Source organism: Herpailurus yagouaroundi, unplaced genomic scaffold, assembly GCF_014898765.1.
Source record: "Herpailurus yagouaroundi ecotype Mexico unplaced genomic scaffold, PumYag 189, whole genome shotgun sequence".
NCBI classification, from domain to species: domain Eukaryota; kingdom Metazoa; phylum Chordata; class Mammalia; order Carnivora; family Felidae; genus Herpailurus; species Herpailurus yagouaroundi.
The window spans coordinates 15,769,441-15,797,436 of record NW_024412420.1 but is presented as its reverse complement, the minus strand read 5'-3'; the positions used below and the strand labels follow the sequence as shown (position 1 = coordinate 15,797,436).

Sequence of the window (27,996 nt, the reverse complement as noted above, 5' to 3'; positions counted from 1 at the left end):
TTCCCCGATCTTTGGGTCTGAGGGCCTCCCCGCCATACACACAAGGAAAGAGCACAGCCTGAGGTGTTTGGTTTAGTCTTTTATTTGGCACAAAGGAGAAAGGGATCTGACACCAATTTAGCCTTTTGAGTGTGCAGAGCTCTGTCCACTCGCCTCTCACCCCAAACGAGCCCCTCTTCCGAGTCTGACTCCGCCCTGAAACCAGGATTTCCCAAGGATTTCGTAGCCCTAAGACCCATCCCAGTAGTTACCCTTCGTACTCTTCCGGTTCTCTGTCCCTTTCGAGAAAGCAGCCTTCCTTAGGGATGAAAGGCAACGCAAACCCAGCCCTGACTGCAGCACCCCAGGGGCCTTCAGCCGCTACCGGATGTAGTGAGGGGGGATGGGATAGGTGTGGGGGAACAGGTAAGGGGGGAGGCCCTTCCTAGAAGCCAGCCAGAGTCGAGAGAGGAAGGCTGAGGGTCTGGACAGTCCTGGTTCATGCTCCTGGGAGCTGCTTCGACACAGAAATGGGGGCTGTAGGGGGGTGCTTGGGGACGGCAAGGAAAAGTACAGATAAAAGGGAAGCTTGGGGAAAAGAAATGGTGAGCTCGGCTGGCCGTGTTCATTGTATGGTGATGGTGATGCGGAGGGGAGGTATGGGTGAGGGGCCAGCAGTGGCCGCATCCAGACCCTAGACTCCACCAATCATCCAGACCCTAGACTCCACCAATCACCGGATCGGCTTTGTGACTCTAAAACTTGTAAGTGAGGGGTGTGGGGTGGGAAGAGAAAACCCGAATAGAGGTCTGTGCTGTGGATTTTACTCTCGGGCTGGTGGCAAGACCAGAGTCATCTCTGACCACTTTGTAGATGCTCCCAGCCAACATGCCAGCACAGGGGAGGGTGACCCTTGGAAGGTCAGCCCCACCGCCCACTGTCCCCCCACCCCGCCCCCCCCCCCCCGAGAGGTGGGCCTTTGCATTTGGGCCCAGGCCCCTGCCCTTCAGAGCTCCTCATGGACTCGCTCCTGGTCTTCGTCTGACTTCAGTTTGAGCTCCTCGACAGTGATCTTGCCATCCTGGTTGCGGTCCTGGTTCTGGAACATGTCTGCTATGGTCTTCTCTGGGTCCTGCCCAGGCATGAGGCGTCCTTTGCCCTCACTGACTTGAGCTTTGATGAAGGCGGAGAACTAGGAGCCAAGACAGCCGAGGGGAGAGGGGAGTGAGGGTCTCGCCTGAGTGGCGGTGGGTGGCCTTGGGAAAGGCCCTGGGGCACAGGGAGGCACAGAGGAGAGGAGAGCAGGTGCTGGGGGCCAGGCAGAGGGTGGGTGTGGAGGACAGGCAGCATTGGGGGGGGTGGGGTGGGTTGCATGAAGAAGAGGCAGGGACAGGGGACCTAAGGTGCAATGACCCAGCGCAAGGGCAGAAACAGGCACAGACAGGACAACAGACGTAGACTGTGTTTGCTTCATGCCACCACACGGGGTGGCGGTTTCTGTTGGGGTGACCGCACGGAGTGAGCTCCTCACCCACCTCCTCCGGGGGGACCTCGCCATCCTTGTTGAGGTCCAGGCCTTCAAACAGGTTGACAGGAGGGTCCTCGTGCCACACAAACAGGTAGCCGGTGGGCAGCCCCTCCTCCCGAGACACCAGCTCCACCTCAAACAGCAGCACTGCGCTGCCCGGGACACCCCGGGCTGGAGGGAGGGAGGACAGAAGGAAAGCGTCCCGATCAGGCCAGGGTCTGAGCCCAGTGTGCCCCCTAGCCCACATGCCTCAGTTTCCCCTACTGGGCACACGGGATGTTTACAGAACCATTGGGAAGGCTTCCCTCACTCCTCCCACCAACCGCCCAGGCCCAAGGCGGGCGGGGGCAAAGGACCAGTCCGCCCCTCACCTCCGCTCTCTCCGTGCGCCAGGTGCGGGGGCACCACGAGCTGCCGCCTCTCTCCCACACACATGCCCTGCAGGCCCGTGTCCAGGCCTTCGATCACCTTATTGGCCCCCAGAGTAGCCTCCTGGGGGTCCCCGTAGTCGTGGCTGGGGCGGGGGGAGAGCAGATTCCCAGTTCAGCACCCATCCTCGTCCCAGGCAGGTTCACACCCCAGCGAGCCCGGCCCTCCCCGTTTCCCAGGCACTTCTGGTGCCCGCGCCACACAGCAGAGCGTGGGACGGCTAGTTCAGAGATGGGGCGCCCTCCCCGTCTTGCCGCTGCCCCTGAAGTGTAGCCTGGAGGGCTCCCCTCTCCCTGCTTTGGTTTCCCCTCCACAAACAGACCTCCAGACTGCCAGCCTCACCCTTCCAGTCCCGCCAGTAAAGAGTCTCAGCTCCTCGTGCCCCACCCCACGCTCGCTGGATGGGAACTTATGGGGGAAGCACGAGTGGAGGTGCTGGGGGACTCCCCACGCCTGGGCCCACCCACCTGCCCAGCCCTGGCCCCGCCCCGGACCCACGAGGAGAAGAGCTTGGTGCCATCCAGCAGGGAGCAGTTGTAGTGGTAGCGAACATAGTCCCCAGACTTGGCGGTCTCGTTGCAGGTCTCAGGGGGCCGGGACAGTATCTTGATTTCCACTGGATCCTCAGGGTTGTGGAAGTCAATGACGTGGACGTCAAAGATCAGCACCGCGGAGCCAGGGATCTTGTCTCCTGGGGCCAGAACGGGGGAGTGGATCGGCTCAGAATCCAGGAGGGGCTGCTCAGGCCTCCACGGAGGCCCCTAGACCTTCCCCGCCCTGTGTTTTCCAAAGAGGATGGGATGGGGTGTTCGTCCCCAGGGTCAATTCTTCTTCAGTACCTCTTGTGGGGGCGAGGGGCAGGGGAGGGGAGGGGAGGGCCATGCCAGTTAGAAAGCCCTTTACACACATCATCTCGCAACCTCCCAGTAACTTACCCTGTTGGTCAATGTCCTTAGTCCCATTTTACAGGTGAGGACACTGAGGCTTCCAGCAGAGCTGGGTCTCAAGTCCAGGTGCTTGCTTGCTTTTTTTTTTTTTTTCTTCTTTTCCTTTTTCAATCATCTTTTTCTTTCTTTTCTCTTTTTTATTAATAACTTATTTATTTTTCAATTTACATCCAAGTTAGTTAGCATAAGTCAAGTCCAGGTTTCTTTGCTTCCTAGGGCTACACTGTTTCTGTCCTCCCATAGCCACCCCCGCCTCCCCAGCTCAGGAGTCGGCTGCCCTTCTCCAGGATTGAAGGGAGAAGTGAGGGGAGGGCCCCTGGAGAAAAGGATGGAGTCTGTGTGGCAGAAGGTGGGTGGGTGATGGGTTTCGCGGCGAGAGGGGCAGAGCGGTGGCTGGACCGGCCCTGTGCTGGGGAGGTGGGGGGGGGCAGTCTGTGGAGCTGCCGAGGCGGTGACCGCGAGCACAGGGACATGCCTACCAGTCCCGTTCTCCCCATAGGCGAGGTGGGGGGGTATGGTGATCCTCCGGCGCTCCCCCATGCAGGCGCCCTGCAGCCCCTGGTCCATCCCTGGGATGATGTAGCCCCGCCCCACATAGGTGTTGTAGGTGTGGTTGCGGGAGTAGCTGCAATACAGGGCGGGGAGGGCGGGCCAGGGGGTCAAAGGGGCCCCTGCCCTTCCAGGCAGGAAGGAGCCACCTCCAGCTGCGGCCCGGGTGACCCCAGATCCTGCCTCAGCTTCTTCGGCCTTCCTCCCGCCTCCCCGCCACCAACCACACACCTGGAATCAAAGAGGGTGCCGTCCATCAGTGAGCCATTGTAGTGGTAACGCATGAAGTCTCCAGCCACAGCTCTCCGGACGCAGCCAGGAGGTAGCTCCAGTGTCTCCAGCTGGACGGTGTCCTTCGGATTGTGGACATCAATCAGTAGCACGTGGAAGACCAGGGAGGCCTGTGGGGGGATCACAGTCCCTGGGGAAGGGATAGACTTGAACCATACAAGTGGTACAACTGGAGAGCAAACCAGGGCTCCTTCTTGACTCAGGAAGGCCCATGTGGGCACCCTGTAAAAAGGTGCTAATTCTGCTCTCCAGAGACCTTTCCATACCCTCAGCAGCCCTGTTTCTTGCTCTCCCTGTAAGGCGTGAGCTGGATTTTCCCCCGGGCCACCACCAGCCCATCCTAAATGATTGTGTGAATCAGGATAAAGCACCCCTTCTTAGTGAGATCACCACCAAGAGCTAGATTTCACCCCTACCCTACTTGCCTCCTTGGCTGAGTGCCCTTGTGCAGTACACAACCTGAACAACTGTATACGGCAGCCCTCTTCTGAGGAATCCCCGAGTCCCTGCCTGCCCTCACCATAGCCTTTCTCGCCATAGGCCAGGAACGGAGGGATGATGATCTTTCTTCTCTCTCCAGGACACATGCCCAGCAGCCCCTGATCCATGCCCTTGATCAGCCAGCCAGAGCCGATGTAGGTGTCATAAGTGCCACCCCTACTGTAGCTGCAGAGAATGAGGTAGAAGTGATGCTGCTGGAGATGGGAGAGGCCGGATGGGACCCGGACAACCCTCCACGTCATGTCACACAGTCCCCGGCCCCCCAGTACTCCCTCCAGCCCTCACCTGGTGTCAAAGGCAGTGCCATCCAGCAGCGTGCCATTGTAGTGGTAGCGGACAAAGTCGCTGTCCTGGACCGTGCGGGGACAGTGGGCTGGGTGCAGCAAGGTGCTCACCTGCACAGTGTCTGCCTTGTTCCACACATCCAGCAGGACCACATCGAAGTACAGGGTGGCATCCGGGGGAATGAGCCCCGCTGTGAGGGTCCAGCAGCCACAGCTCACGTTCGGTGCAGCTCCCCCAGACCCCTCGCCATGCCACGGTCCCTGGGGCCCCAGGACTCCCTCCGGCCCTTACCTTGTATCAGAGGCGGTACCACATTTGCTGCAGCCCCAGGGTGGTGGGTGGAATGGACATTTGAATGTCCAGCTTGGCCCCTCCCTCCACCACTCCTAGTGCCCCTTCTCCCTAGTCAAGCTTGGATCCCACCCAGGGCCCTGTCATCGCCTTTCCCCCGACTCCAGGGCCGGGGGACTGAAATTCTAGTCCCAGACCTGCCACTATCCACACTGCATATTCAGTGTGACCTTGGGCAAGTCGCTCTCCTGCTCTGCGCTTCAGTTTTCTGGCCCTGGGGTCCTCGATTCTGACTCCTGTCTCCTCCATCCCCGTGCGGGTGCCCCGACCCCTCTCACCCACACCGATGCTGCCGTAGCCCAGGTGGGGAGGCACAATGAGGCGTCGCCGCTCGTTGACACACATGCCCATGAGGCCTCGGTCCATGCCGGTGATGAGGCGCCCCACGCCCACCACGATGGCCACTAAGGTGCTTCGGTCATAGCTGGGGGAGAGCGGAAACAGATGGGAGACAATGGCCTCGGGCCTTGATCGCATACATGCACACACACACACACACACACACACGCACTCAAGCCCCCTCCCTATCACAGGTGTAGGTCCACATGCTCCTGTCTCATCTTCACGCCTCCCCCTAGGTCAGCCATGACTCCCACCTTAACAGGATGGGCTGTTACACAAGAGGAGTCCCCCAGGAGGCCAGGAGCTTTTATTTGCCCGGGATAAGGGAGGGCTGTGCAGGCCTGGGAGCTACCACCATCTGCCGACAGCAAAGGGGTGCTAAGTATGGCATAAAGGGGAAGGGAGCATTTATTGAGCATTTACGATGTGCCAGATAAATGCTTAGCCTGTTTTACAATCACCTACTTAATCCTTTTCCCTGTGAAATGGGCATTATTGTTTTCATTGTTCTGAAAAAAAATTTTACATTTATTTTTGAGAGAGAGCGTGTGCAGGGGAGGGCAGAGAGGGGGAGACAGAGGATCGGAAGTGGGCTCCAGGCTGACAGACGAGTCATGACCTGAGCTGAAGTTGAACGCTTAACCAGCTGAGCCACCCGGGTGTCCCTGTTTTCATTTTTCTTATGACAAACATTGAGACAAGAGACTGAATGACTTGCCCAAGGTCACACAACTGATATGCAGTCTGCTCAACTCCGTGTTTGTGCCACTGCATCAATGGCTTTTCCAGGGAAAGGAGGGGGAAGCAGAGCTGAGCGAGGGGAGGGATTGGTTTCCAATTTTGGAAAGGCCTGTTCTAAAATTGCCATGGCTTTCATTTTTATTTTATTTTACTTCTATTTATTACTTTTTGTTGCAGTATAGTCAACATACAAGATTTAGTTTCAGGTGTACAACAAAGTGATTTGACATTTACATACGAGATCATACTTACTGTGTAATAAGTGTAGTTAACATCTGTCACTGTCCAAAGTTAATACAATACTATTTTCTATACATTATATCCCCATGACTTATTTATTTTATAATTGGAAGTTTGTATCTCTTGACTTTTATTGGCTTTTTTTTTTTTTAAATTTTAGAGAGAGAGAGCTGGGGAGAGGGGCAGAGGGAGAGACAGAGAGAGAGAGAAAGAGAGAGACTCTCAAGCAGGTTCCATGCTCAGTGCAGAACCTGATGTGGGGCTTGATCCCACAACCCTGGAATCATGACCTGAGCCCAAATCAAGAGTCAGATGCTCAACTAACTGAGCCACCCAGGCACGCCAGGCTTTTATTTGCTTTTAGCTACAGTTTTAAGTTTTCAGAAGTTAAGGGAGGATGGGAGATTTGTATTTAAAACAATTTTTTTTAATGTTTATTTATTTTTGAGAAAGTGCGCACAGATGGGGGAGGGGCAGAGAGATCAAGGGAGACAGAATCTAAAGCAGGTTCCAGGCTCCGAGCTGTCAACATAGAGCCCAACGTGGGGCTTGAACTCACGAACCGCGAGATCATGACCTGAATCCAAGTCGGATGCTCAACGAACTGAGCCACCCAGGCGCCCCTAAAATTTGTTTCTATTATTTTATTTTTTACTGTTTTAATTGTTTATTTTTGAGAGAACATGCACACGTGAGAATGGGGGAGTGGAGAAGAGGAGGGGCAGAGAGAGAGGGAGACAGAAGATCCATAGCAGGCTCTGCAAGAACTGAACCAAGAGGGGCGCCTGGGTGGCTCAGTCGGTTAAGCCTCTGACTTCCGCTCAGGTCATGATCTCATGATTCATGAGTTGGAGCCCAGCCACAGCGACAGGCTCTCAGCACAGAGCCTGCTTCAAATCCTGTCTCCCTCTCTGTCTGCCCCTCCCCCGTTTGCGCTCTCTCTCTCTTTCTCAAAAATGAAAAAAAAAAAAAAAAGAAACATTAAAAAAAAGAACTGAGGGGCGCCTGGGTGGCTCGGTCGGTTAAGCGTCCGACTTCGGCTCAGGTCATGATCTCACGGTCCGTGAGTTCGAGCCCCGCGTCAGGCTCTGTGCTGACAGCTCGGAGCCTGGAGCCTGTTTCGGATTCTGTGTCTCCCTCTCTCTCTGCCCCTCCCCTGTTCATGCCCTGTCTCTCTCTGTCTCAAAAATAAATAAACGTTAAAAAAAAAAAAAGAACCGAACCATGAGATTATGACCTGAGCCGAAGTTGGATGTTTAACTGACCCAGGCACCCCTAAATTATTTTATTTTTTTTTCAAGTTTATTTATTTATTTATTTATTTATTTATTTAGTAATCTTTACCTCCAACATGGGGCTCGAACTCATGACTCCAAGATCAGGAGATGCATGTTCTTTTGACTGAGCCAGCCAGGCGCCCTGAGAGATTTTCATTTTGATCAAAGGGGTTAAGGGGTTAGGAAAGTCTTCCAAGCTCAGCACTGCACAAACTGGGGTCAGTCTGGCTCCTAGAGTCCCACCAAGGAAGTCATCCCCTGCTCCCAACCCCTCCCTGGCTTGGGCGGTGCTTCTGGCCACTGTCCACACCTCATTCTGCCCACTGAGCTGCTTCTTTCACGGTGCTCTTGTGAGGGCCCAAGCACTGCACAAAGTTCCTACCAGTTAAACATGATAAGGGTACCCAGTCCTCCCCAGAGTCAAGGCTAATCTAATGTTCCCTGAACTTGCCTTGGTATTTGCAGGCACTATGTGAAGTTCTTTCATTCATCATCTTGCTTAAGCCCTATTATCTGCCTTAGGAAGGGAGGACTTAATTTTCCAGATTGTTTTTCATCTCCATTTTTTCAGATAAGGAACATGAGGCTTAAAGAGGCCTAATTCCTTGTCCACGGTCATTGGCTGGATTTGAACCCAAGGTCTTGGACTCTGGAGTTCATGTTCTTAATACACTGCCTGCCTTCCAAAGCCATGGAAGCTAATTTCCCGCGGGCTGAGTTGTGTGCTTTGGGAAAGGGTCTAAGAGGGACTGACTTCTAAGGATGCGGTGTGACTGGGACCTGAGGTTTAACCGAACAGCCCTGCCCTGCCCCCACCAACAAAAGTGACTTGCCAGAGCAGACTAAAAGGCCTGATCGGATCAGAACCCCATCCTTCAAACCCCAAGCCTGGCAAGATGGGTGGCAGCACTGGCCTGGTAGAGCTAAGATGGAGGGAGGTGGGGGGGCGGTGGTGCAGGGAGACCCAGAGAGGGAGGTACGAGAACCCTCCGGGAGCCCAGGGGGGCAATGCCCAGCCATGTGACACGTAGACAGATAGGGTCCCTATCTGTCCCACACGGAGCTATGCCCTACACTCCTAGATCCATTCTGCTGTCTTACAATGTTCACCCTTCTTTAACATGCTGGTTGCTTATAACCCCCACTGCCTCCAAAAAAGTTCTATTGACTCTTCTCTGGTTACAAAGGCACTGAAACCTGGGGCTGGAACCAGAAGGGATTCAGCCCGGGTGGAAAGGGAGGGGGTCCCAGGCTGAGACCACTGGAGGATTCACATGCATCAGGGACCATGCCCTTCCCCCCAACGCTGAGGACCAGAACCTCCTCCCTGCCATGTCTTTAAATAAAGCACTGTTGAGTAAATAGAGCAGTTCACCTTGATCATCAAACACTTTGGGGAATGTGGGGAGTTTGTTGTGAAAGAAACTGGGGTCCTTTAAGAGGTGAGGGTTTGAAATGAAGGGCAGGGAAATCTTTGGGAAGATGGATGTCTGGGAGCCCCCAGCCTCAGGGTGCTGTGTTAGGGTTTAGGAGATCATGGAGTAAGTAGGGGATGCAGACACATCCTCAAAGGGCAATTAGGGATCCCCAGGATAGAGACAGCCTGGCCCCAAGGGGAGGGGCGAGTCTGAGGGCACCCAACCCGTTACCTGGAGTCAAACTTCTTGCCATCCTCGAAAGTGCCGTTGTAGTGGTAGCGAACAAAGTCCCCCATCTGCACTTCCCGGGGACAGGTCCTGGGGATGTGGTACCTTTCGATGACTACATCTTCCAGGGGGCCCCCGGCCGGGCTAGCACGGCCCAGCCCCCTCCCCACTGCCTGTACCAGCAGCAGCAACTGCAGCAGGGGGAGCCGGAGGAAGGTGCGGCTGGGGGACACCGTGCGGAACATAGTGCCTGGAGCTGGGACCGCCGGCAGTGAGGGCGAGCGAGGGAGTCGCCGCCGACAACCTCCTTTCCCCCTCCTCCCGGAGCTGGCTCCCCCCCTTCCTGTCCTTGGTCCCCACCCCCGCCCTGGCTAGTCCACGTGGAATGGGGGCAGGGGAGAAAGAGCTGGCGGGGCGGAGGACGGAGGGTGGAATGGGAGGAGGGGGCAAGGCTGAGTGTAGGAATCCAGGAATGCACCACAAAGAACTCCAGATCCAGATCCCCTCTCCCTATCTCCCGGGGCTCAGCGTCCTGGGGCCTCAGCCTGGAAGGGAGGTTCGGGAAAGCGGAGAAGTTGGAGCTGACCCCCATTAAAAGAAAAAAGAAAAAAAGAAAAAAGTTCAGTGTCTTTTTTTCCCGAACCCCTGGGTCCTAAAGCCGGACTGAAGTATCCCTTGTTTCTTTCGTTGGCCTCCCCCCCAAATCTAGGCCTCTCCAGGTGGCTGGTGAGGCTCCAGAATCTGAGGGGGTGTCTCGGTACTCCCCCCGCCCCACATCCCCACTGTCTCAGCGATGGCCTCTCCAGGATCGAGCTGCGTGGTCCCGCAAAAGCTGGACAGTCAGGACGATCCCGCGCGGGGATGGACATAGGTGGGCGGCAGCGAGAGTGATGTGTGCGGGGTGAAACCAGGAGTGCGCCTCCGAGTCGCGGACTGGAGCGGAGGGACACTAGAAGTGACTGCTTCGGGGCTAGGGGCGGAGAAGGAGCAGGAGGGACTCTGTAATGGAAAGAAGACCAGATGCCAAGGTTTGGGCAGAGTGGTGGAGGCGGCGCTCCCTCAATGTCTTGATCTTAAGGTGGGGGACTGTCTTTGCGTGGGGAGGGGCTTTGCGGGTCCCCTTCCCTGCGGGAAGCGTTCCTCCACCCACTTACCATCTGTCAAGGGGAAGACCCCCCCCCCCCCCCAAAGGGCAGGAGGTCGGCCAACGTAGAGGCCTCAGGGCCCCGGTGGGCCCTGTGCCCCTCGGGAGAGCTGACCCAGACCTCGACTCCGCCCTCCTGCCGTCGCTGCCCGGCGCTAAGACCCAGCGGGCGCCCACGCCCGGCCCCCTCGGCGCCCCCTCCCTCCCGCGCGGCCTGGACGCCTCCTCGGCCCGGGAGAGCCGGCCGGCGCGGCGCGGCCATGGGGCGGGCGGCGTGGGGGCTGTTGTGGCTGCTGCTGGGCAGCGCCGCGGGGCAGTACGAGAAGTACAGCTTCCGGGGCTTCCCGCCCGAGGACCTGATGCCCCTGGCCGCGGCCTACGGGCACGCGCTCGAGCAGTACGAGGGCGAGAGCTGGCGCGAGAGCGCGCGCTACCTCGAGGCGGCGCTGCGGCTGCACCGGCTGCTGCGGGACAGCGAGGCCTTCTGCCACGCCAACTGCAGCGGCCCTGCGCCGCCCGCGGCCTCCTTCCCGGGGCCCGAGCCCGGCCCCGACGGCGGCCGCGGCGACGAGTGGGCCCGCGAGCTGCGGCTCTTCGGCCACGTCCTGGAACGCGCCGCCTGTCTGCGGCGCTGCAAGCGGACGCTGCCCGCCTTCCAGGTGCCCTACCCGCCGCGGCAGCTGCTGCGCGACTTCCAGAGCCGCCTGCCCTACCAGTACCTGCACTATGCGCTGTTCAAGGTGGGTGCCTTCCCCTGCGCCCCCACCCCCCACCCCCGCGACCCACCGGCCCCACCCGGGCTCCCCCAGTCCCGGATCCTCCCGCCCTGCCTCGCCCTCCTCCAGCCCCGCCGCGCCCCCGGTCCTGGAGCCACCGTCCCACCTCGCCCCCCTAGGCCGGGTGCCCCTCGCCCCTGGCGCCCCCTGCCCCGCCTCGTCTCCTGGGCGCAGCTGGGGCGCGTCGTTCGGAGCCGGCATCTGATTCCGTCCGGTCTCGGAGCAGCATCGATCGCACAACCAAGGACAGCCAAGCCCTCTTGTGCACTCAGGGCTTCGATCTCTGGCCCTTCCGACCCTCTCTGTCCCTGTCCCGCAGGCTAACCGGCTGGAGAAGGCGGCGGCCGCGGCCTACACCTTCCTCCAGAGGAACCCGAAGCACGAGCTAACCGCCAAGTATCTCAGCTACTACCGGGGGCTGCTGGACGCCGCCGAGGAGCCCTTCACAGACTTGGAGGCGCAGCCCTATGAGGTGGGCTGGAGGGGTAGGGCTGGCCCTGACGCTTCTTCCTGACCACTGTCCCCCCACCCCCCGCGGGGCTTGTACCGGAGGGGAGGTGTTGGGGGTCTCCCTGACCCCTCTGACACACCCCTCTAGGCAGTGTTCCTCAGGGCTGTGAAGCTCTACAACAGCGGAGATTTCCGCAGCAGCACCGAGGACATGGAGCGGGCCCTGGCTGAGTACCTGGCCGTCTTTGCCCGGTGTCTGGCTGGCTGTGAGGGGGCCCACGAGCAGGTGGACTTCAAGGACTTCTACCCGGCCATAGCAGGTATTCCCCTCCCCCTCCAGATCCCTGTGGGTGACCCTCTCACCCACAGGGCCCTGCTTCCCAGCGCTCGTAAGGCCTCTTAACGTGTAAGTATTCATCCCATACGCGTGTATGGAGCACCCAGGAGGTTCTTGGGAGGTGCACAGAAATAAGGTGTTATCCCTGCCCTGGGAGCCTTCAGTCAGTGAGAAAGGCTACAGTCCTGAGTGTCCAAGGTGCTAGGCGTTGGTGCAGAGAGGTGGTGACATCCCAAAAAGGCCTGAGGACGTTGGTTTCACAGGCCTCAGGCGGAGGGCAGTACAGGTGCAAAGGTGCCATGGTCATGTGTACAGAAACAGCCCAGCAGGTGTGTGCAGAAGGCAGTTTGTGGCCAGAAATCGCACCTGGTTAGGGATCCCTGACCATGGGGTGCCTCAGCGGGGACAGAAAGAACTCTCCTGAGCTTCTCTACCTAGGCTTCCCACCTCCAAACCTCATCTGCCTCAGAATGCCCCAACTCCCTCCGGTTTTGGGGTGGGGGTTGAGCTGTGGGGGTGGTAAGGCGGCCCAGGCCACAGTAGTTGCCCTCAGCACTGCCCTTTGTATCCTGAGCCAAGTCTTTACTGGCATTATCTCCTGTGGTGGCATCGGCTGGGCAGGCACCGGCTCCTCACCACTGCCTCCCACCCCCTAGATCTCTTTGCAGAGTCCCTGCAGTGCAAGGTGGACTGTGAGGCCAACTTGACCCCCAACGTGGGCGGCTATTTCGTGGAGAAGTTCGTGGCCACCATGTATCATTACCTGCAGTTTGCCTACTACAAGTGTGAGCATCCTGGTGGGCTTGGGATGGGGGGAGGGGGGCAGGGGAAGAGAAAGCATTGCCCTGAGAGTGTTATAGGGTCATGGGGAGCCGTCCCTCATATGTGAGGACCCTGCGTGATGGCGGGGAAGGCTGGGGGTGGCAAACAGGTGAGAGGAGGTGAAGGAACAAAGAGCAACCTTAGGAGAATTCAGAAACCTCTTGGGTAAATGGGTAGCCAACGACTCCACCACAGTCAACAGTTTACAAAGGCCTACCACATCTGTTGATCTCACGTGGTGCTTTCACCCATCCCCTGCAGCTGACATTACGGGACCCATTTTTCAGATGAGGAAACTGAGGCTCATAGAGCTCAAGGGGCCATTAGTCACATGGCCAATGAAAAGGAGCACCAGGATTTATGGCTCTCCTCGTCTGGGGGAGAGCCTGGCATCCACGGGGGCCGGGATTGACGAACTCCAGAGTTCTTGCCATGCAGAGCTGCCAAAATTCAGATGGAGGCTGGAGTTGGAGTGGAGGAGCTAAGGACCAAGGGGCCAGGAGACCATTCATGGGTCCGTTGGTGAAGAGGTTGAGGGCAAGGCTGCTGGGCTCTCATTCTCAAGTGCCATTATTCTCCAGCTGTGTGAGCTTGAGCAGTTTACCTAACCTCTCTGTGCCTCAGATTTCTTGTCTGTATATTGGGGATGATGATAATGGTGAGGCTTAAATGAGTTACACGGGCTTGGCACGTGGTAAGTGCCCAGTACATTCTAGCTTGCATTATCATTTGGGTGGGGTGAAGGGACCAAAAGATACTGTGGGGGGGGGGGGGACAGCTGGGGAGCCAGGAGCACTGGACTGAATTGGGAAAGGGGGACGGTCTAGGAAGGGCTTGTCCCTGAAGGCGGGGAAGTGCGGGGGCTACTCCTCACTCCTGTCCTGCCCGCAGTGAATGACGTGCGCCAGGCCGCCCGCAGCGCCGCCAGCTACATGCTCTTCGACCCTGACGACAGTGTCATGCAGCAGAACCTGGTGTATTACCGCTTCCACCGGGCTCGCTGGGGCCTGGAGGAGGAGGACTTCCAGCCCCGGGAGGTGGGCACTGCCTTTGGAGGCACTCTTGGGACAGGTGGTTTAAAAAAAAAAAATCCTGGCTTCTTTGGAAGGCAGGGTGGGAAGTGAAAAGAAAGACTATGGGTGGTGATTGGAGTCCTGGGTTCAAAGCCAGCCCCACCCGCTGAACGGGCCTGGGAACATTACTGATCCTTGCTGAATACGTTGCCTCACCTACAGAATGGTAGCACGGCGCCCAGGCTGTGGGAGGTGCAAAAATACCCGTCCATTACCACCTGCTCCCCTCCCCACCCTCACCACTCTCACTGCTGGCTTTTGCCCTCCTTCCCAGGGACTCCCTAGCTTGGACCCACTAAGGAAACCCCCGGGAATCTAGGGCAAGACTGGCAGCCATGGGGCACATGGTGCCACCCTCGATTTCCTTACTAGTGGCAGACATTGCTAATCGATTAAGGAGCTCTTTCTAACAGAGCCCTCCCAATCCTCCCTAACCTCTCCAAACAGCTATGATTTTTCAGTCAGCATGTGACTGATACCTGTTCCTTGCTCCTTGAGCTGAAAAAGCGTGGGGGGGGGGGAACCCAGATCCCAACTTGCCTCCTCTACCATCTGGCGGCAGGCTCTGGCTTACCTCACTTTCCCCCCCTTCCTCTCAGGAGGCCACGCTCTACCACAATCAGACAGCGGAGCTTCGGGAACTGCTGGAGTTCTCACATATGTACCTGCAGCCAGATGATGAGGTAAGTGGCCACCTGCTCTCTGGGCTGGGCCACGGCGGGGACCCTTGATCTCTTCCTGGAGGGCCTCTGTGCCAAAGCTCGGCCCTACCTCGGGGGGCAGTCAGCTGCTCCTTATCTATACCTGCTCTTTGCTCCCCACCCAGTGTTCTCATGCTCTCCTTCTCTGCGTGTCTGAATGTTGCCACATAACTCCCCCAGCCCAGCCCAAGTGGCGCTCCTCCGGGAAGCCCTCCCTGCATGTTCTGGCTGTGCCTTCTGGGCCTGCAACACCAACTGTGACCCTCTGTGCCTCCCTGGCCCTGGAGTTACTTGCAGCCCTGACCCATCCCTTCTCCATCCAGTCTCTCAGAGGCTCGTGCTTTGGGATGGGGGACCAGGTTATTCCCAGCTTTTCCACAGCGCCTGCCCCAGAGCTGGCACCGGGAAACCCGAGTTTGAATGAACCAGTGAATGAATGAATGCCGGTGCCGGGAAGGAAGGACTGAAGTGTGATCCCTTGATCCTGAGTGAGGGGGTTTGGGAGTCCAAATTTCTGTGAGGTGTGGCTGCTCGGCGCTTATTTATTTATCCATCCCCCACTTTGTTCACTCACCCGTGCCCCCACTCATCACGCATGGGGGAGGGGCTATGCTGTTTGCACCCCGGCTTTGGTGACAGCCAGACTTGGCCCCTCTGCTTACCAGCTGGGCAGCCTCCAGGCAAGTCTCAGGTAGCTCTTGAACTTCGGTTCCTGCATCTCGAATGGGGAGGGTGATGCCCGTGTCACAGCATTGTGGTGACCGTGAAATGAGATCAAGTATGGAAAGCATCTTCCCCAGAGCTGGCCCAGAGCAGGTGCTCAGTGAATGGTGGCCATTTTGATTACACTTATTTGTGGCCTGCTGTTTGCCAGACAGTGTGTGGGGCTGGGGTAAGTTGATGAAAAGGTACAGTCCCCTCCTCAAGCAGCTCACGGTCTAGTTGGGGAGGCACAAACAGTGCTCGGGAGAGGTCAGCACGGGGCACCAGAGGAGGGCTCCAGATCCAGCCAGGGTCATCGGCCAGGGCTGAATCCTGGAGCTGATGCCTGGCATTGGTGAGTCAACGAGAGCGATCCAGGCACGGGGTGGGGGTGAGGGGGCAACCGTGTTTCTGGCCAAGAAATTGCATGAGCAGACAGCATGCAGGGAGTAGCAGCATCCGCTACGGCTATGGAATTTATGCTTAAAAGGATGGCCTTGGAGAAAGCAGTGCTCACGCTAGCATTGACTCTCTGTCGGGGGAGCCCCATACATCGGCGCGGGGAGTGGCAGTTTGGGAGTGGGACCTTGTGGGAGAAACCCTCAGATCAGTCCTGTGTGGGATCTTGAGACTGGGGAAGGAGGGGCTTTGGGGGCTGAGATGGGATGGGGGGCCCCTCGGCCAGGAAGGGAGCCGGTCTGGGTTTGTGCCTGCTGTGACCTTCTTTCTTTCCCTACCCTGGGGCTGCTGTAGATGGAGCTGGAAGAGGCAGTGCCGCCTGTGGAGCCCAAGGACCCTCCATCCGATGCCGAGTTCGAGGGGGAGGGGGACTACGAGGAGGGCATCTATGCTGACTGGTGGCAGGAACCGGATGCCAAGGGTGATGAGGCGGAGGCCGGTCAGTGACTCGAGTCGGGGTGGAGGGTGGGGATGCGACCTGGGATGGAGGTTGGCCACAGAAGGATCCACATACTGGGCTGCAGAGGCAGTCGGAGCGCCAGGACCTCCCGCCTCGGGGGGGCTTCTAGCCTGTTAGCCAACCCTGTCCCACTTTGTGTGTGAGGGGGTGGCATCCTTCTCAGAGCCGGGACCAGCTGAGACCTGTCCTAGGGAGCCTCATTCCTGCCTGCCCCCTTGCCCCCAGGACAGCCCCCAGATGCTCTTTGGGAGTGGGTGGGGGGGACTAACCTGGTGCTCCCTCCTTTCCTTTTCAGAGCTGGAGCCTGAACTAGCATGAGAAGAGAGCTACCCTTGCACCCCTGAATTGCTGGGGAAGCCTGGGCCCAGTGGGACCACCCTCACCAGCCTGGGCAGCAGCAAGAACTATTTATTAAAAACGTAAAATGGACATAGCTGACCAGGCCCCATCCGATCCCACCTGTGAGCGCTGCTCCCCGGGTCCCTCCTGTCTCCTCTCTGGGTCTCTGGACCCCAAGTTGGTGGTGCTACAGCTGCTGATGGCCCTTCCTCCTCCCCAGGGCTCTCCTCACCCGGACAGTCTCCTGAAGAAGGTTCCTGCTCCTCCAAGTTGGGGTCTCAGCCTGAATTTCAGAGACAGCAGAGGGGCAGCCAGTGTCACGAAGAGCACTGGACCAGGAGTCCAGCGGTTTCTGGCACGCTGGCAGTGGGTGCTCAATAAAAGTTTCTTGTTGAATGAATTGCAGCACCTGGGTTCCAGGCTCCCCTGGGCTGAGGGTGCAGATCCTTCCTTGCCTCCCTCTGCGTCCATCTCCCCTCATCTGTAAATAAGTGGTGGGCGAGGGGGCCAAAGGCACAGTTTTGGCCTCGGGGGACCCTGGGTGGTTGTGAGAGCAGAGTGCAATTGCAGATCTGCCACCAGGGGGCGTGAGCACACAGTTCCTTTCCTGGTCCCTGGAAGATGGTTTCAGATTTCTAACATGGGTTGTGCTGTATTTTCCTAGTCCAGCATTACTTCCCCTCAGGGAGTGTGGTGAGCGTTGGGAGGGGGCTAAGGACATTTACTTCCGGTTTTTACTTTCAGGCATTTACTGACCCAGGTTCTCTAGGGTCTGAACGAGCAAGCCCTGCCTTGCTGTGTGCCCATTCTCCCATTCCTCAGCAGAGGTTGGGGCTCCATCGGAACAGCCAGAGGGGCCCTAAGGACACAGTCTGATAACATGAGACCTAACGGTGGTATTGGGACTGCCAGATCCTCTTGCCCAATCTTGCTTCAGCTCCAGGGGGGCAGAGAGTCCTGAGGTGCAGAGGTAAGGATGATTTCAGGTGGCTGTTTGGCGCTGTGACTCACCAGCGTCCTCCCCATGTTCCACAGTGGGAAGGTGGGGGCAAAAAGGGCCTCTCTGGAGAGGGACCCTGGGCCAGGACACGGCAAGTAACAGTTCTGCCCGATTCCCCATGTTTCAGGCCGCCCCGGGGGGCAAGGTGCTGTAGGAGGCTTCTTTTGCTACTGGAGGGTGGAGCTGATGCTGGGAAGGCCCAGTTCTCACTGCCCACACCCCTGCCTTCCCTACTGATGGGCCAGGGGACCTGTTCTGGGCCCTGCCCATCTCTGTGCCCGGGAGGACTCTCTGCCTCACCCCAAACCCCTCCCCTGGGTCTTTGGTGGAGACAAAGACAGGAAGGCCAGAGTCGGGCTGCAGCAGGGCTGGGTCAAGGCTGAGGGCACCAGTGACCTCACTCCCTTCTCTCCACGTAGGTGGGTCTAAAGTGGCAGCGTCTCCTCAGAGCTCCCGGGTGCCAGGGTGGCCCTGCCCCGCCCCACCCCTTTCTAGCTGCTGTGCTGTCAGCTTCCACCGAGGCCCGGCCCCCTGGTTCTGGGAGGGGCTGCCCTTGGGGCTGGCACTGCGGAGGAGGGGAGCTGGGATGCGCTGGAGCGTGCCTGCTGTGAGTAGGAGCTTTGGAATCTGGACAGCTGGGTGTGAGTCTGAAAGGGTGTGTGTTCGGGAGCGAGAAGGTCTGTGTCTTGTGTGCTGCGTGGACGTGTGGGTCTGGGTGTGAGCCTGTGAGCCTGTGTACCTGTGTCTGAGAATGTCTGTGGCAGTTTGGGGGGTGACTGTATTTCTGCACATGAGCGTGCACATTCATGAATGTGTTTCTAGAGGGGTTTGCTCACTCAGCACACGTTTATTTGCTTTAAGTTTATTTATTTTGAGAGAGAGAGCACGCACAAGTGGGGTAGGGGCGGAGAGAGGGAGAGAGAATTCCAAGCAGACTCCACACTGTCAGCACAGAGCCCAACACGGGGCTCGATCTCATAAACCATGAGATCATGACCTGAACCGAAATCAGGAATTGGACGCTCAACCCACTGAGCCACCCAGGCGCCCCTCAGCACATATTTATTGAGCACCTAGTATGTGCTAAGCCCACTGTAGGTTGCTGGGCATACAAGAGTGGGCCAAGCAGGCCAAGCACCCTGCCTTCATGGAGCTTGTGTTCCAGCAGGGAGCTATGCAATAAGCAATAGGTGTTATAATAAATAAGTTACATGATTAGTCTGATAAATCAAGACAGGAAAATAGAGCTGGGTAGGAGGGAAGGGGAGACCTGAGGGGTGGCCATTTAAGACATGTGTTGTGTGTGTCTAAGTGTGCGTCTGCGAGTGGCTTCTCTGAGCATGTGGTGGCGAGACAGAGTGCGGGTGTGACGGGGATGTCCCCAGCTCCTGCCTAGGTGCTCCCCCCACGTCCAGGCTGTTGCCCAGGCCCTGTAGCCCCGTGTCCCTTACTCAGCTCTCCTTTCCTAGGCAGCCACCAGCCCCTCCCGCCTCTCCCTGATGCCAGCGTCTCCCCATTGCCAGGCCAGCTCCCCAAACCGGTGAGACCGAGTCCCAGCGTGGGCCCTCCAGCCCATTCTCCCAACCCCACCCCGTGGGGATGCCCTCGCCTCCTCCACATCTGTCTCACCTGTTCCCTCCTTACCCTACCCGCCACCACCCCACCCAGCACCTCATCAGTCATAGCATCTGTAGTATAATGGGTAGAAGGTTAGGGAAGGCCAAAAAGGCACGGGGGATGATGACCTCACACAGTAGGGCCAGACAGATGCCACAGAGGTGCCCAGACCCGGAAAGACCCCATCCTAAGGCGAGCATCACTGCTACGATGTAGCAAGTGCCTACCACGTGCCGGGCACTCGGCAGGTACTCAAAACAGTCTTGTGACATAGATAGCAATTCCCTTGGGCTACAGGTGAGGCTGAGGAATGAGAAGCAACTTGTCCAAGGTTCCTTAAGTTGAGTGGTGGCTGAGCTGGGTTTGAAACTGTTCTCCCCCAAATCAGTGCTGCTCAGAGAAAGAGAAAGGCGTCAGCTTTGGGGCAAGATGTGTGGACAAAGCCCCCACATTGCCGCAGCCCGCGGCGGGAGGCGAGGGCTTCCGGGAGGGAGGGGGAAGGAAGAGCAGGCGGTCAGGTTCTGCGTCCCAGCCTGGATTCCTGAGCCTGCCCCCTCCCCCACCATTGTCAGCTCCTGGTAATTGGGCCCATGTTAGGGAGCCCGGGTACAGACTCTTGGGGGTCTTGAATGCTGAGAAGTCACGGCCAATGCCGGGGGAAAGTCCCAAGGCTCTTCCAAAATTCCAATGAATTCCAGTGGAAAAAATTCCCCCCTTAGGTTTGAGAAACAGTTCTTTTTTTTTTTTTTTTAATAAAAAAAAAAATGCTTTTATTTGTTTTTGAAAGGCAGAGAGACAGAGCGTGAGCAGGGGAGGGGCAGAGAGAGGGAGACAGAATCCGAAGCAGGCTCCAGGCTCTGAGCTGTCCGCACAGAGCCCGATATGGGGCTTGAACCCATGAACCAGGAGATCGTGACCTGAGCCGAAGTCGGATGCTTAACTGACCGAGCCCTCCAGGTGCCCCGAGAATCAGCTCTTAAAGCCTCACCCTGGTGTTCCCCTTTCTCTGGGAGAGTAGGGTCCCCCTGGGGACAGAGAGTGACTCCCTGTGGCGGAAGGCCGTGTCCAGTTGGCCCTGGTACCAACAGCGTAACCTGACAGAAGTCCCGGCAGCCGCGGGGCCCGAGCGCCCCCACCTCCCTGCAGCTTCCCTATTCTGGGCTCTTCATCCAGGTCTTGCAGCTCCTCTCCAAGGACAGCCCTGGCAGATGGCCCTACCTTCATGGATGGGGAAACCGAGGCCCACTGAGGCTAGAAGGCTGGCTTGGCCCCAAGATGGCTCGAGGATGAGGTGGGAATATGTTGGGGCCCCAGGCTACCCACCAGAGCCAGCCCCGGCCCAAACCCCGGGCCGACCTGCGGACACGTCACCTGTAACCACCACCTGCCTGGGTCCCACTTGGCGCCAGGGCACCTGGATAGCATCTCTTCTGTCCCCTAAACAGCCCTTGGGGTGGGAGCGCCTCTCATACCCATGACTCAGGTGGGGAAACTGAGGTAAGGGGGAGGACATACCTGCTTTTTCATACACACCCCACCTTAATCCTCTGAATCTGGGAAGAACTCACTAAGGTAAGTCACTCCCAAAGTCCAAGAGAACTTAACATTTTCTATTTGGGGTCACCTTTTTCATCTTTCCTATTATTTATTTATATATCTATTTTTATTTTTATTTTTTGAGAGTGTGTGCACTAGCAAGGGAGGGGCAGAGGGGGAGGGAAAGGGAGACTCTTAAGCAGGCTCCAGCACAGGGTTTGATACCAGGACCGGGAAATCATGACCTGAAAGGAAATCAAGAGTCAGAGGCTTAACCACTGAGCTACCCAGGCGCCCCTTATCTTTTCTTTTAGAAGAATGGGATGCTATGTTCCTGGAGCAAAGTAAGGAGTGGCCACATGAGATGCTCTCCTTTTCCCTTGACCACTTGGTCAAATCCTGGTGGCCTTCCTGGAGGAAGCCGGGAAGGAGCAAGGTTCAGCCAGTCTTAGTGGTGAGTCTGGTCTCTCTCCCTGGCCGTGGTGGTGTGGAGAGCAGGGGGCCTTTTAGAGGCCTCGTGGCCATGAAGGACATCCCATTAAAAGCTTTTGAGGTGCACCTGTCTGGCTCAGTCGGTAGAGCATGTGACTCTTTATCTTGGGGTTGTAAGTTTGAGCCCCCACATTGGGTGTAGAGACTACTTAAAAGTAAAATCTTTAAAAAAAAAAAAAAAAGGTTTTGGTATCTCCAAATGAGGTTATGCTCATAGTTACAGAGACACAGGGATTCGAATGAAGTCAGAAAATACTTGTCGTATGACTTTAACCTTTAGCACAATTATTTTGACAAACCTGGTTGGTGATGGTGGTTGGTTTTGTTTTGTTTTGTTTTTGTAATATATTAGAATCCTCAAAAATGGAAATGTCCCTGGCCTCGGAGCCGCCCGCCCCCCCCCACCCCCCCCCCCCCACACACAAACACACACACACTTTGGATGGATCTGGCTTCTGTCCGGCAACCTCCGCACAGTGCAGTCCAGGCCTCACCCGCCCCCATGCTCCCGCCCCTCCCTCCCACCACTTCCAGACTCTCTTCTGGGGCCATAAATTATCCATGGGCTGTAAGTTGGCTGCGTCTTCAACGGGAGGCTGAAGTGCTAATGAAATATTCAGAGATCTCAACTCTCAAATTCCCTGGTGGCCACAGGATGGGACTGGGGAAGACAGCATTACGGTACAGGGTCAGGGGCCTCCAAGCCCTGGCCCCAGTTCCCACCCTGCCGGAGTCTGGGGCAGGGAGACTAGGGAGGTGGGGGAAAGGTCTCAGCACCGCCCTCAGCTGTGCCTCTGGGTGGCACCCTCCCCCTCAGAGGCTTCAGCGCCAGTGAGCAGAGGTTACTGATTTTGACCCCTGGGGTCAGCAAGTCCCCACTAACCGCACCCCACCCCCCAGCCCTGGCTCTTGAATCTGCAAGTTTTTCCCCTCAAGTCCCACTTTGAGCTGACTTCCCACAAAATTGGTCTTCATCTCCTCCCAACACACACACACACACACTGCACCCCACCTTGTTTGGGATGGAAAAGACCTAAATTGGTGGGCTGGTGGGCAGGAAACCAGGTTTGTTCGAGTCCCAGGCCTGCCAGGAATTTGCTTGTGTGACTTGGGGAAGTTCCTCTCCTGGCTCTAGCCTCAGTTTCCCCATATATACAAAGAAGGGGGCTCTGATTGTTTCTCCTTCCTCTTCCCAAGGACTCTCTACAGGTGTGGGAGAAATTCCTGCCATCAGGGTGTGTGTGTGTGTGTGTGTGTGTGTGTGTGTGTGTGTGTGTGCTTGTACACGTGTGTGCCAGGGGAGGGGTGGCCTGTCCGTGGGAAGGGCGCCTGTCAGGGCAAGCATCTCTCCCGGCTTGTTGGGAGAGGGAGGGGCAGGCAGGCTGGCAGGAGGGTGGGGCCTCAGCTGTGTCAGCCTGTTCCAGGAGTCGCCCAGACAAGGCACAGCAAAGGGGTGACTCAGGTGGCAAGGTCCACCCCCCCCCCCACCCCAGCCCCGAACCAAACTCTCAGAAGGGGGAGGGGTTACTCAGAAAGCCAGGGAGACACAACTCTAGAATACAATCCCAATGCTTGGAGCCCACCCTGTTGAGTCCCTGAAATACTGGAATTGTAAATTGTTGAAGGGTGGGGGGTTAGTGTAGGTGAGGGGGTACCTGCCCAGATATAGTCATTCCCTGGAGAGGTCCTGACCCTCTCTCTTCCACCTCCTCTCCCTCCACCGCCACCTCCAGCCCCTGGTATCTCACCCTGGCCTGGGCTATTTCTAGCCACCCTATCTCTGTTTTCTTGTCTCCCTGTTTTCCCTTTGACATTCCATCCCCGCCCACACGCCTTCCAGTGAAGTGTCTTGGGAGCTACCTCTATAATTAAGAGCCCTCCCCTGGGCTGGCTGGGCACACACCCTCAGGACCAGGCGGTAGGCAGTCTCTGGCCTCCAGGCTCCTCCCCTGGACAAAGGGCAGCACAAAAAAACCCGAGATCACGATCACTTCCCCCACCCCAGGCGCCATGCGCCATTCTCTGTGCTCTTGCTTTCAGGATGCCTGGGCCCCCTCCAGCCAGAAGAGCTTGGGAGCGAGAGGCTCTTTTGCCACCAGTGTCCTCTCCCCAGCCCTGAAGCGATCACAGTGAGCAAGTCCCCCCACCCCAACACCAGCAGGCAGGGGCCGGAGGGCAAATGGAGGCCCGCATACAGAGATCTCAATTAGTTACAGACCAAGCTGCCACACTGTTAGGTAAGATGTACCTTGACAAGTACAGCCCCACGATGATCTGAAAGGCCGGGATGGAATTGAGAGTTCTGACTCCTTCTCAGAATGGGAATGCAGCGGCCTGGGGAGAAGGTCCCCTGGCCCTGAGCCCCTGGGTCATCTGCCCTTCCGTCCCACACCCAGCAGGCTACAAAGGGCTTCCAGCACATGTGTGTTGATACCCCAGCTGCATGTCCGTGCTGTGTCCATCCCTCCCCCATAACTGCCCCGTCACCCCTTTGCCTAAGTGTGCACATAACACGCATGCTCCTGCTGCCCATTGTCGGGAGAAGGAGCCAGAATGAGAGACGTGCAGGCTCCCAAAGCAGGGTCAGCTGTGGGTAGGGAATTCCTTTCTGGTCCGGAGTGTGGTCTCAGAGGGGAGAGGGACGAATGCCGTGTAGGCTCCCACCCCTCTGTGGCGGAGGCGGGGGGCATCCCTGGGAGGACCAGAGCAGAGGCAGGACCCAGGGCAGAGGTGCCTTCCCTGTGGCTGTGGATGGCTCTGCCCCAAGGCTGAGAGAAGGCCCAGGCTCAAGATACCACTGGCTCTTTGCATTGCCTTTGGTTCCAGTCTGGCCCACCAGGAATAACTTCCAGCAGCTTCTTTCCTGCCGTGGGAAGGCAACATCATCAACCTGAAGCTTAGCTACCCATCTGTTCACCCCATCCTCATTTATAGAGGTGGCCATCCCTGAGACCACTGTAAGCGGAAGAGGAGGGAAGAAGGATGTGTGTGAGTGCATGTGTGTGCACGCTGAGGAGACGGCACTGACATGCCTGGTGTTTGTGTGTCTGAATCTGTGTCCATCGATGCATACCCCTGATGTGCGAGGACAGAAGATTGTCCAGATCTAAGCCCCTGCCTGCCTCCGTGTGGGGAAGGAGCCCCCGCAGAGACAGGGCTAAGAAGACAACGGCATCCCTTCTACCTCCTTCTGTAGCCCCGGAGGTCTGTGGAGGACGAGCTGAGGAGGGTGGCCTTGCTCTTGTCCTTTACCTTCCCCCAGGGAAGCACCTCCCATCCCCCACCAGCTCCCTTGCTCCAACACTGGACCCTCATCAGACCCCTCTTTGCCAGTAACTTCCGTCTCTGGGGAAACTTGGGATGAGTCACTGGGTGCCCCTTCCTTCTTTACTTGGAGAACCCAGGGAGCTGCAAGGTTGAATTAACCATTTGTGTTCTTAGCGGCTCAAGAAGTCTGCTTCCACTGAGCTCTGGGCAAGAGAAATGAGTTTAAAATTCAGGAATAAGTCGGGGCGCCTGGGTGGCTCAGTCGGTTAAGCGTCCAACTTCAGCTCAGGTCATGATCTGGCCGTCTGTGGGTTCCAGCCCCGCGTCAGGCTCTGTGCTGACAGCTCAGAGCCCGGAGCCTGCTTGGGATTCTGTGTCTCTCTCTCTCTACCCCTCCCCCACTCGTGCTCTGCCTCTCTCTCTCTCAAAAATAAATAAACATTTAAAAAAATTAAAAGAGGGGCGCCTGGGTGGCTCGGTCAGTTAAGCGTCCGACTTTGGCTCAGGTCATGATCTCACGGCTCGTGAGTTCGAGCCCCGCGTCGGGCTCTGTGCTGACAGCTCAGAGCCTGGAGCCTGTTTCGGATTCTGTGTCTCCCTCTCTCTCTCTGACCCTCCCCCGTTCATCCTCTGTCTCTCTCTGTCTCAAAAGTAAATAAATGTTAAAAAAATTTTTTTTTAAAAAAATTAAAAGAAAAACAAAATTCAGGAATACAAAGTGAAGCTAGCCATGAGAAGGAGCTTAGAATAAGGAGACAAGGGTATTCATGTAAGGGAGGCTGGAGAATCTCCCTTCCTGGAGATGTGTCAGAGAAATCCCTGCCTTTAAAGGCTTGGAGGCAGGGGACTGGGTAGGATGTTCTTGTGGCCTTTCCTTCAAGTTCAAGCTACTGAGGAGACAGTGGTTGCAGTGATTCTCATCCCTGTCCCTTGGCTCCTCCTCCCCCCTTGAGACCAAATCCCCTAGACAGACAGCTCATTGGAGTAAACATCATTTTCAGATTCTTTTCTGTATCCTACAGATGATTCCTCAGTGCCTGGTGGGCACACAGTAGGTGCTTAATAAAGGTGCAGAAAATCCCTTCATCTGGGAGGAGACACAGCTCTTATTCCAGTCTTTCCTGCTGCTATGGGTGTTACCTCCACCCGGTCCCACCCTGAGTGCTTAGCTTTGGGGCCAGCGTGTTGCAGCATGTTCCAGGCTGACATTAGGGAACATTCTGGGAATACACACACACACACACACAGAGCCTTTATTCTGAAGCCCTATTTGTGGCCCTCTATTCCACCAGGCTCTTCCACCCCTCTGTAGTCAACCAGTCCTCCCAGCCTGTATGCTGAAGAGGGAAGAAAGGACTTAAGCCAGGCTTGGGTCTGGGGAGTGTGTGTGTGTGTCTGTGTGCAGGGGTGGGTGTGGGGAGGTGGGTAGGGGATGGGGAGAGGTGGGAGAGGAAGGAAGTGAAATCCCTAAGGTTGGGAGCTCTATTCTGAGCTGAGGGCTGGCCACTACTGCCTGGCTGGAGCAGGGGAGGGCGAGAGCAGGTGGGGCAGGGGTAAGGTAGGGAGGAAGACACTTAGAAAAGCAAGAGGAGGGGGAGTCAAGGAAACTAAGCAAAGGGGAGTGACCCTGGCATGTGGGATGGTATCTGGTTAAGGATGTTGATGGTCTCCCTGGCCTCCTCCAGGAAGGCTTCTTGGATGGCACAGCCTCAGAAGTGAGACCGTTTTGGCCTTCATTCCTTTCTTTGGTGGGAAAGTGGTCAAGGATACTGCTGGGGTGCCTTGACCCAGACCACCCTGGGTGCTGACTTTGGGGCTATAGGACTTGTCTGAAGGAGGACCTTTTCCTGAACACCCCCACCCCCACCCCCGCCCCGGCCTGCAAATTCCCACACACTCCACGTGGCTAAGGGGACCTGTTTCCACTTAGCTCTCTGGGAGCCCTTTGAGGGTTGGGATCGTTTTGGTTTTCTGTGTTACCAGGGTCTAATTCGGTGCCTGGCATACGGTTGGTGCTCAAGACTTCAGTGTTGATGAATGAATGTCTATGGTACACTCAGCATGCTGTACATCCACCAGCAGGCATTCATCTCATTAACCACAGAAAGGAAAGACCCTCATCTTCCTAACTTCCTGTGGGGAAGTTCTTTCTGATACCCAGCCCACAATCTTCTACCACGGAGGGGGCTGTGAGATCTACTGCCTGAGTTTTTCCAAATCCACCATACTTTCTCTATCTTTGTTCCAAATCATTGTTCTCTGTCTCTGCCCAGATTATTTGTTTTTGCCTTTCCCCCCACCCCTCCCTGCTGCTTTCGCATTTTATGTCTATGCTATTATTTCACCAGGAGACCATGTGTTTGGTGGGCCTTGAAATGAGAAGAATGGGGTTCTTGGCCACTTTCTTGTTTCCTGAGTTCTCTGAACCTCACTTTCCTTATCTTTGAAATGAGGTTCATTTAGATGTCCTAAATTTTTTTTTTTTTCAGAATTGTCATGAAAATTTAAAAACACCCAACTCTTGGTTTTGGCTCAGGTCATGATCTTACGGTTCAGGTTCATGGATTCAAGCCCTGAGTCCAGCTCCTTGCTGTCAGGGTGAAGCCTGCTTGGGATTCTCTCTCCCTCTCTCTCTCTCTCTCTGCCTCCCCCCCCCCATTGTCTTGCTTTTTGTAAAAGTAAATAAACAAACTTAAAAAAAAAAAAAACCCATATCATTAGGGGCGCCTGGGTGGGTCAGTCAGTTGATCATAGACTTCGGCTCAGGTAATGGTCTCACGGTTCCTGAGTTCGAGCCCCGCATCCAGCTCTCTGCTGCGAAGAGCCTGCTTCAGATCCTCTGTCCCCCTCTCTCTCTGCCCCTTCCCCGCTGGTTCTCTCTCTCTCTCTCAAAAATAAACTAAAAAAACCCACAACAACCCATATCATTAAATTCTAACGTTTAGCAGCCGTCCAAGTGATTTCACAAACCTTAATTTTAGGCGCGCCCCCCCCCATGAGAGAGATCCAGATAATGTACCCATTTTACAGATGAGGAGAAACAGGATGAGAGATGAAGGTAACTCGCTTGCGATCATATAGCTACTAAGTGGCAGAACCCAAACCCAGGCCTCCTAATGCTAAATCTCATGAGCGCTCCATATTTGGGGGGGAAAAATTCCAACCCAGAAAAAAAAAGCCTATGAAATGCCATACAAATATGTTATTACCACTCTGTGGCAAGGGTGAATAAGCCCAAAGAAGCATCATGCCTGACGCTGAGTTGGCTGCCCTGTGAAGGCGTCTGTCCTTTCCCATGGCGCCTCCTGACTCACCTGTTGGACAGGTAGGGGGAAGGGGAGAGTAATGAGTCTCACCTGCTCAGAGCTAGGGTGGGGCAAGACACACCCCATCCTCCCCATTTGTTCTTTCCTTAGTCTTACTGACAATTCCTTGTCCAATCAGGAGGAAGTAACGTTCTGTCTGCCAATAGGTGCGGAGTGAGGATGGAACCTCAAGTTGGAGGCCGTCCCCAGAGCCGACTAGCAGTCCCTGGGGCCAATGGCCAGCGGATAAACAGAGGCGGCGGTGGAAGAGAACTGGGCGTGAGGCTCCGCCCCTCGATGGGACAGTCAGGGGAGGCAGCCAGTGAACCCTCATCAGCGGGTGGGCGTTTTCCTTAGGGGCGGAGCTTCGAGGGGGCGAGAGGCGTGGCTTGGCTGTCAGGTCCCTTCGC

General features: G+C 56.6%; 2 protein-coding genes across 3 annotated transcripts; one reads left to right on the top strand and one right to left on the bottom strand.

Annotated features, from left to right (window-relative positions):
• Positions 1-64: 64 nt before the first annotated feature.
• FKBP10 (FKBP prolyl isomerase 10) lies at positions 65-9,422 on the bottom strand. Its single transcript, XM_040497543.1, has 10 exons — positions 9,110-9,422; positions 5,139-5,284; positions 4,510-4,699; positions 4,244-4,389; positions 3,664-3,853; positions 3,363-3,508; positions 2,435-2,627; positions 1,879-2,021; positions 1,515-1,678; positions 65-1,171 (listed from the first exon to the last, which is right to left on the bottom strand). The coding sequence occupies exons 1-10, from the start codon at positions 9,349-9,351 to the stop codon at positions 986-988; spliced, it is 1,746 nt and encodes a 581-aa protein (XP_040353477.1). The 5' UTR covers positions 9,352-9,422; the 3' UTR covers positions 65-985.
• A 1,050-nt stretch (positions 9,423-10,472) lies between these two features.
• On the top strand, positions 10,473-16,774 carry P3H4 (prolyl 3-hydroxylase family member 4 (inactive)). Of its 2 annotated transcripts, XR_005797566.1 has the most exons (9): positions 10,473-10,990; positions 11,346-11,498; positions 11,625-11,796; positions 12,470-12,598; positions 13,527-13,672; positions 14,308-14,391; positions 15,865-16,009; positions 16,326-16,491; positions 16,590-16,774. XR_005797566.1 is itself a non-coding variant. In XM_040497544.1 (8 exons), exons 1-8 carry the CDS (start codon positions 10,511-10,513, stop codon positions 16,346-16,348), a joined length of 1,332 nt encoding a protein of 443 aa, XP_040353478.1. In that variant the 5' UTR covers positions 10,473-10,510; the 3' UTR covers positions 16,349-16,774. The 2 variants fall into 2 exon arrangements, 1 of the variants encoding a protein (XP_040353478.1); XM_040497544.1 differs by having other exon boundaries at positions 16,326-16,774.
• The last annotated feature ends 11,222 nt before the right edge of the window (positions 16,775-27,996 follow it).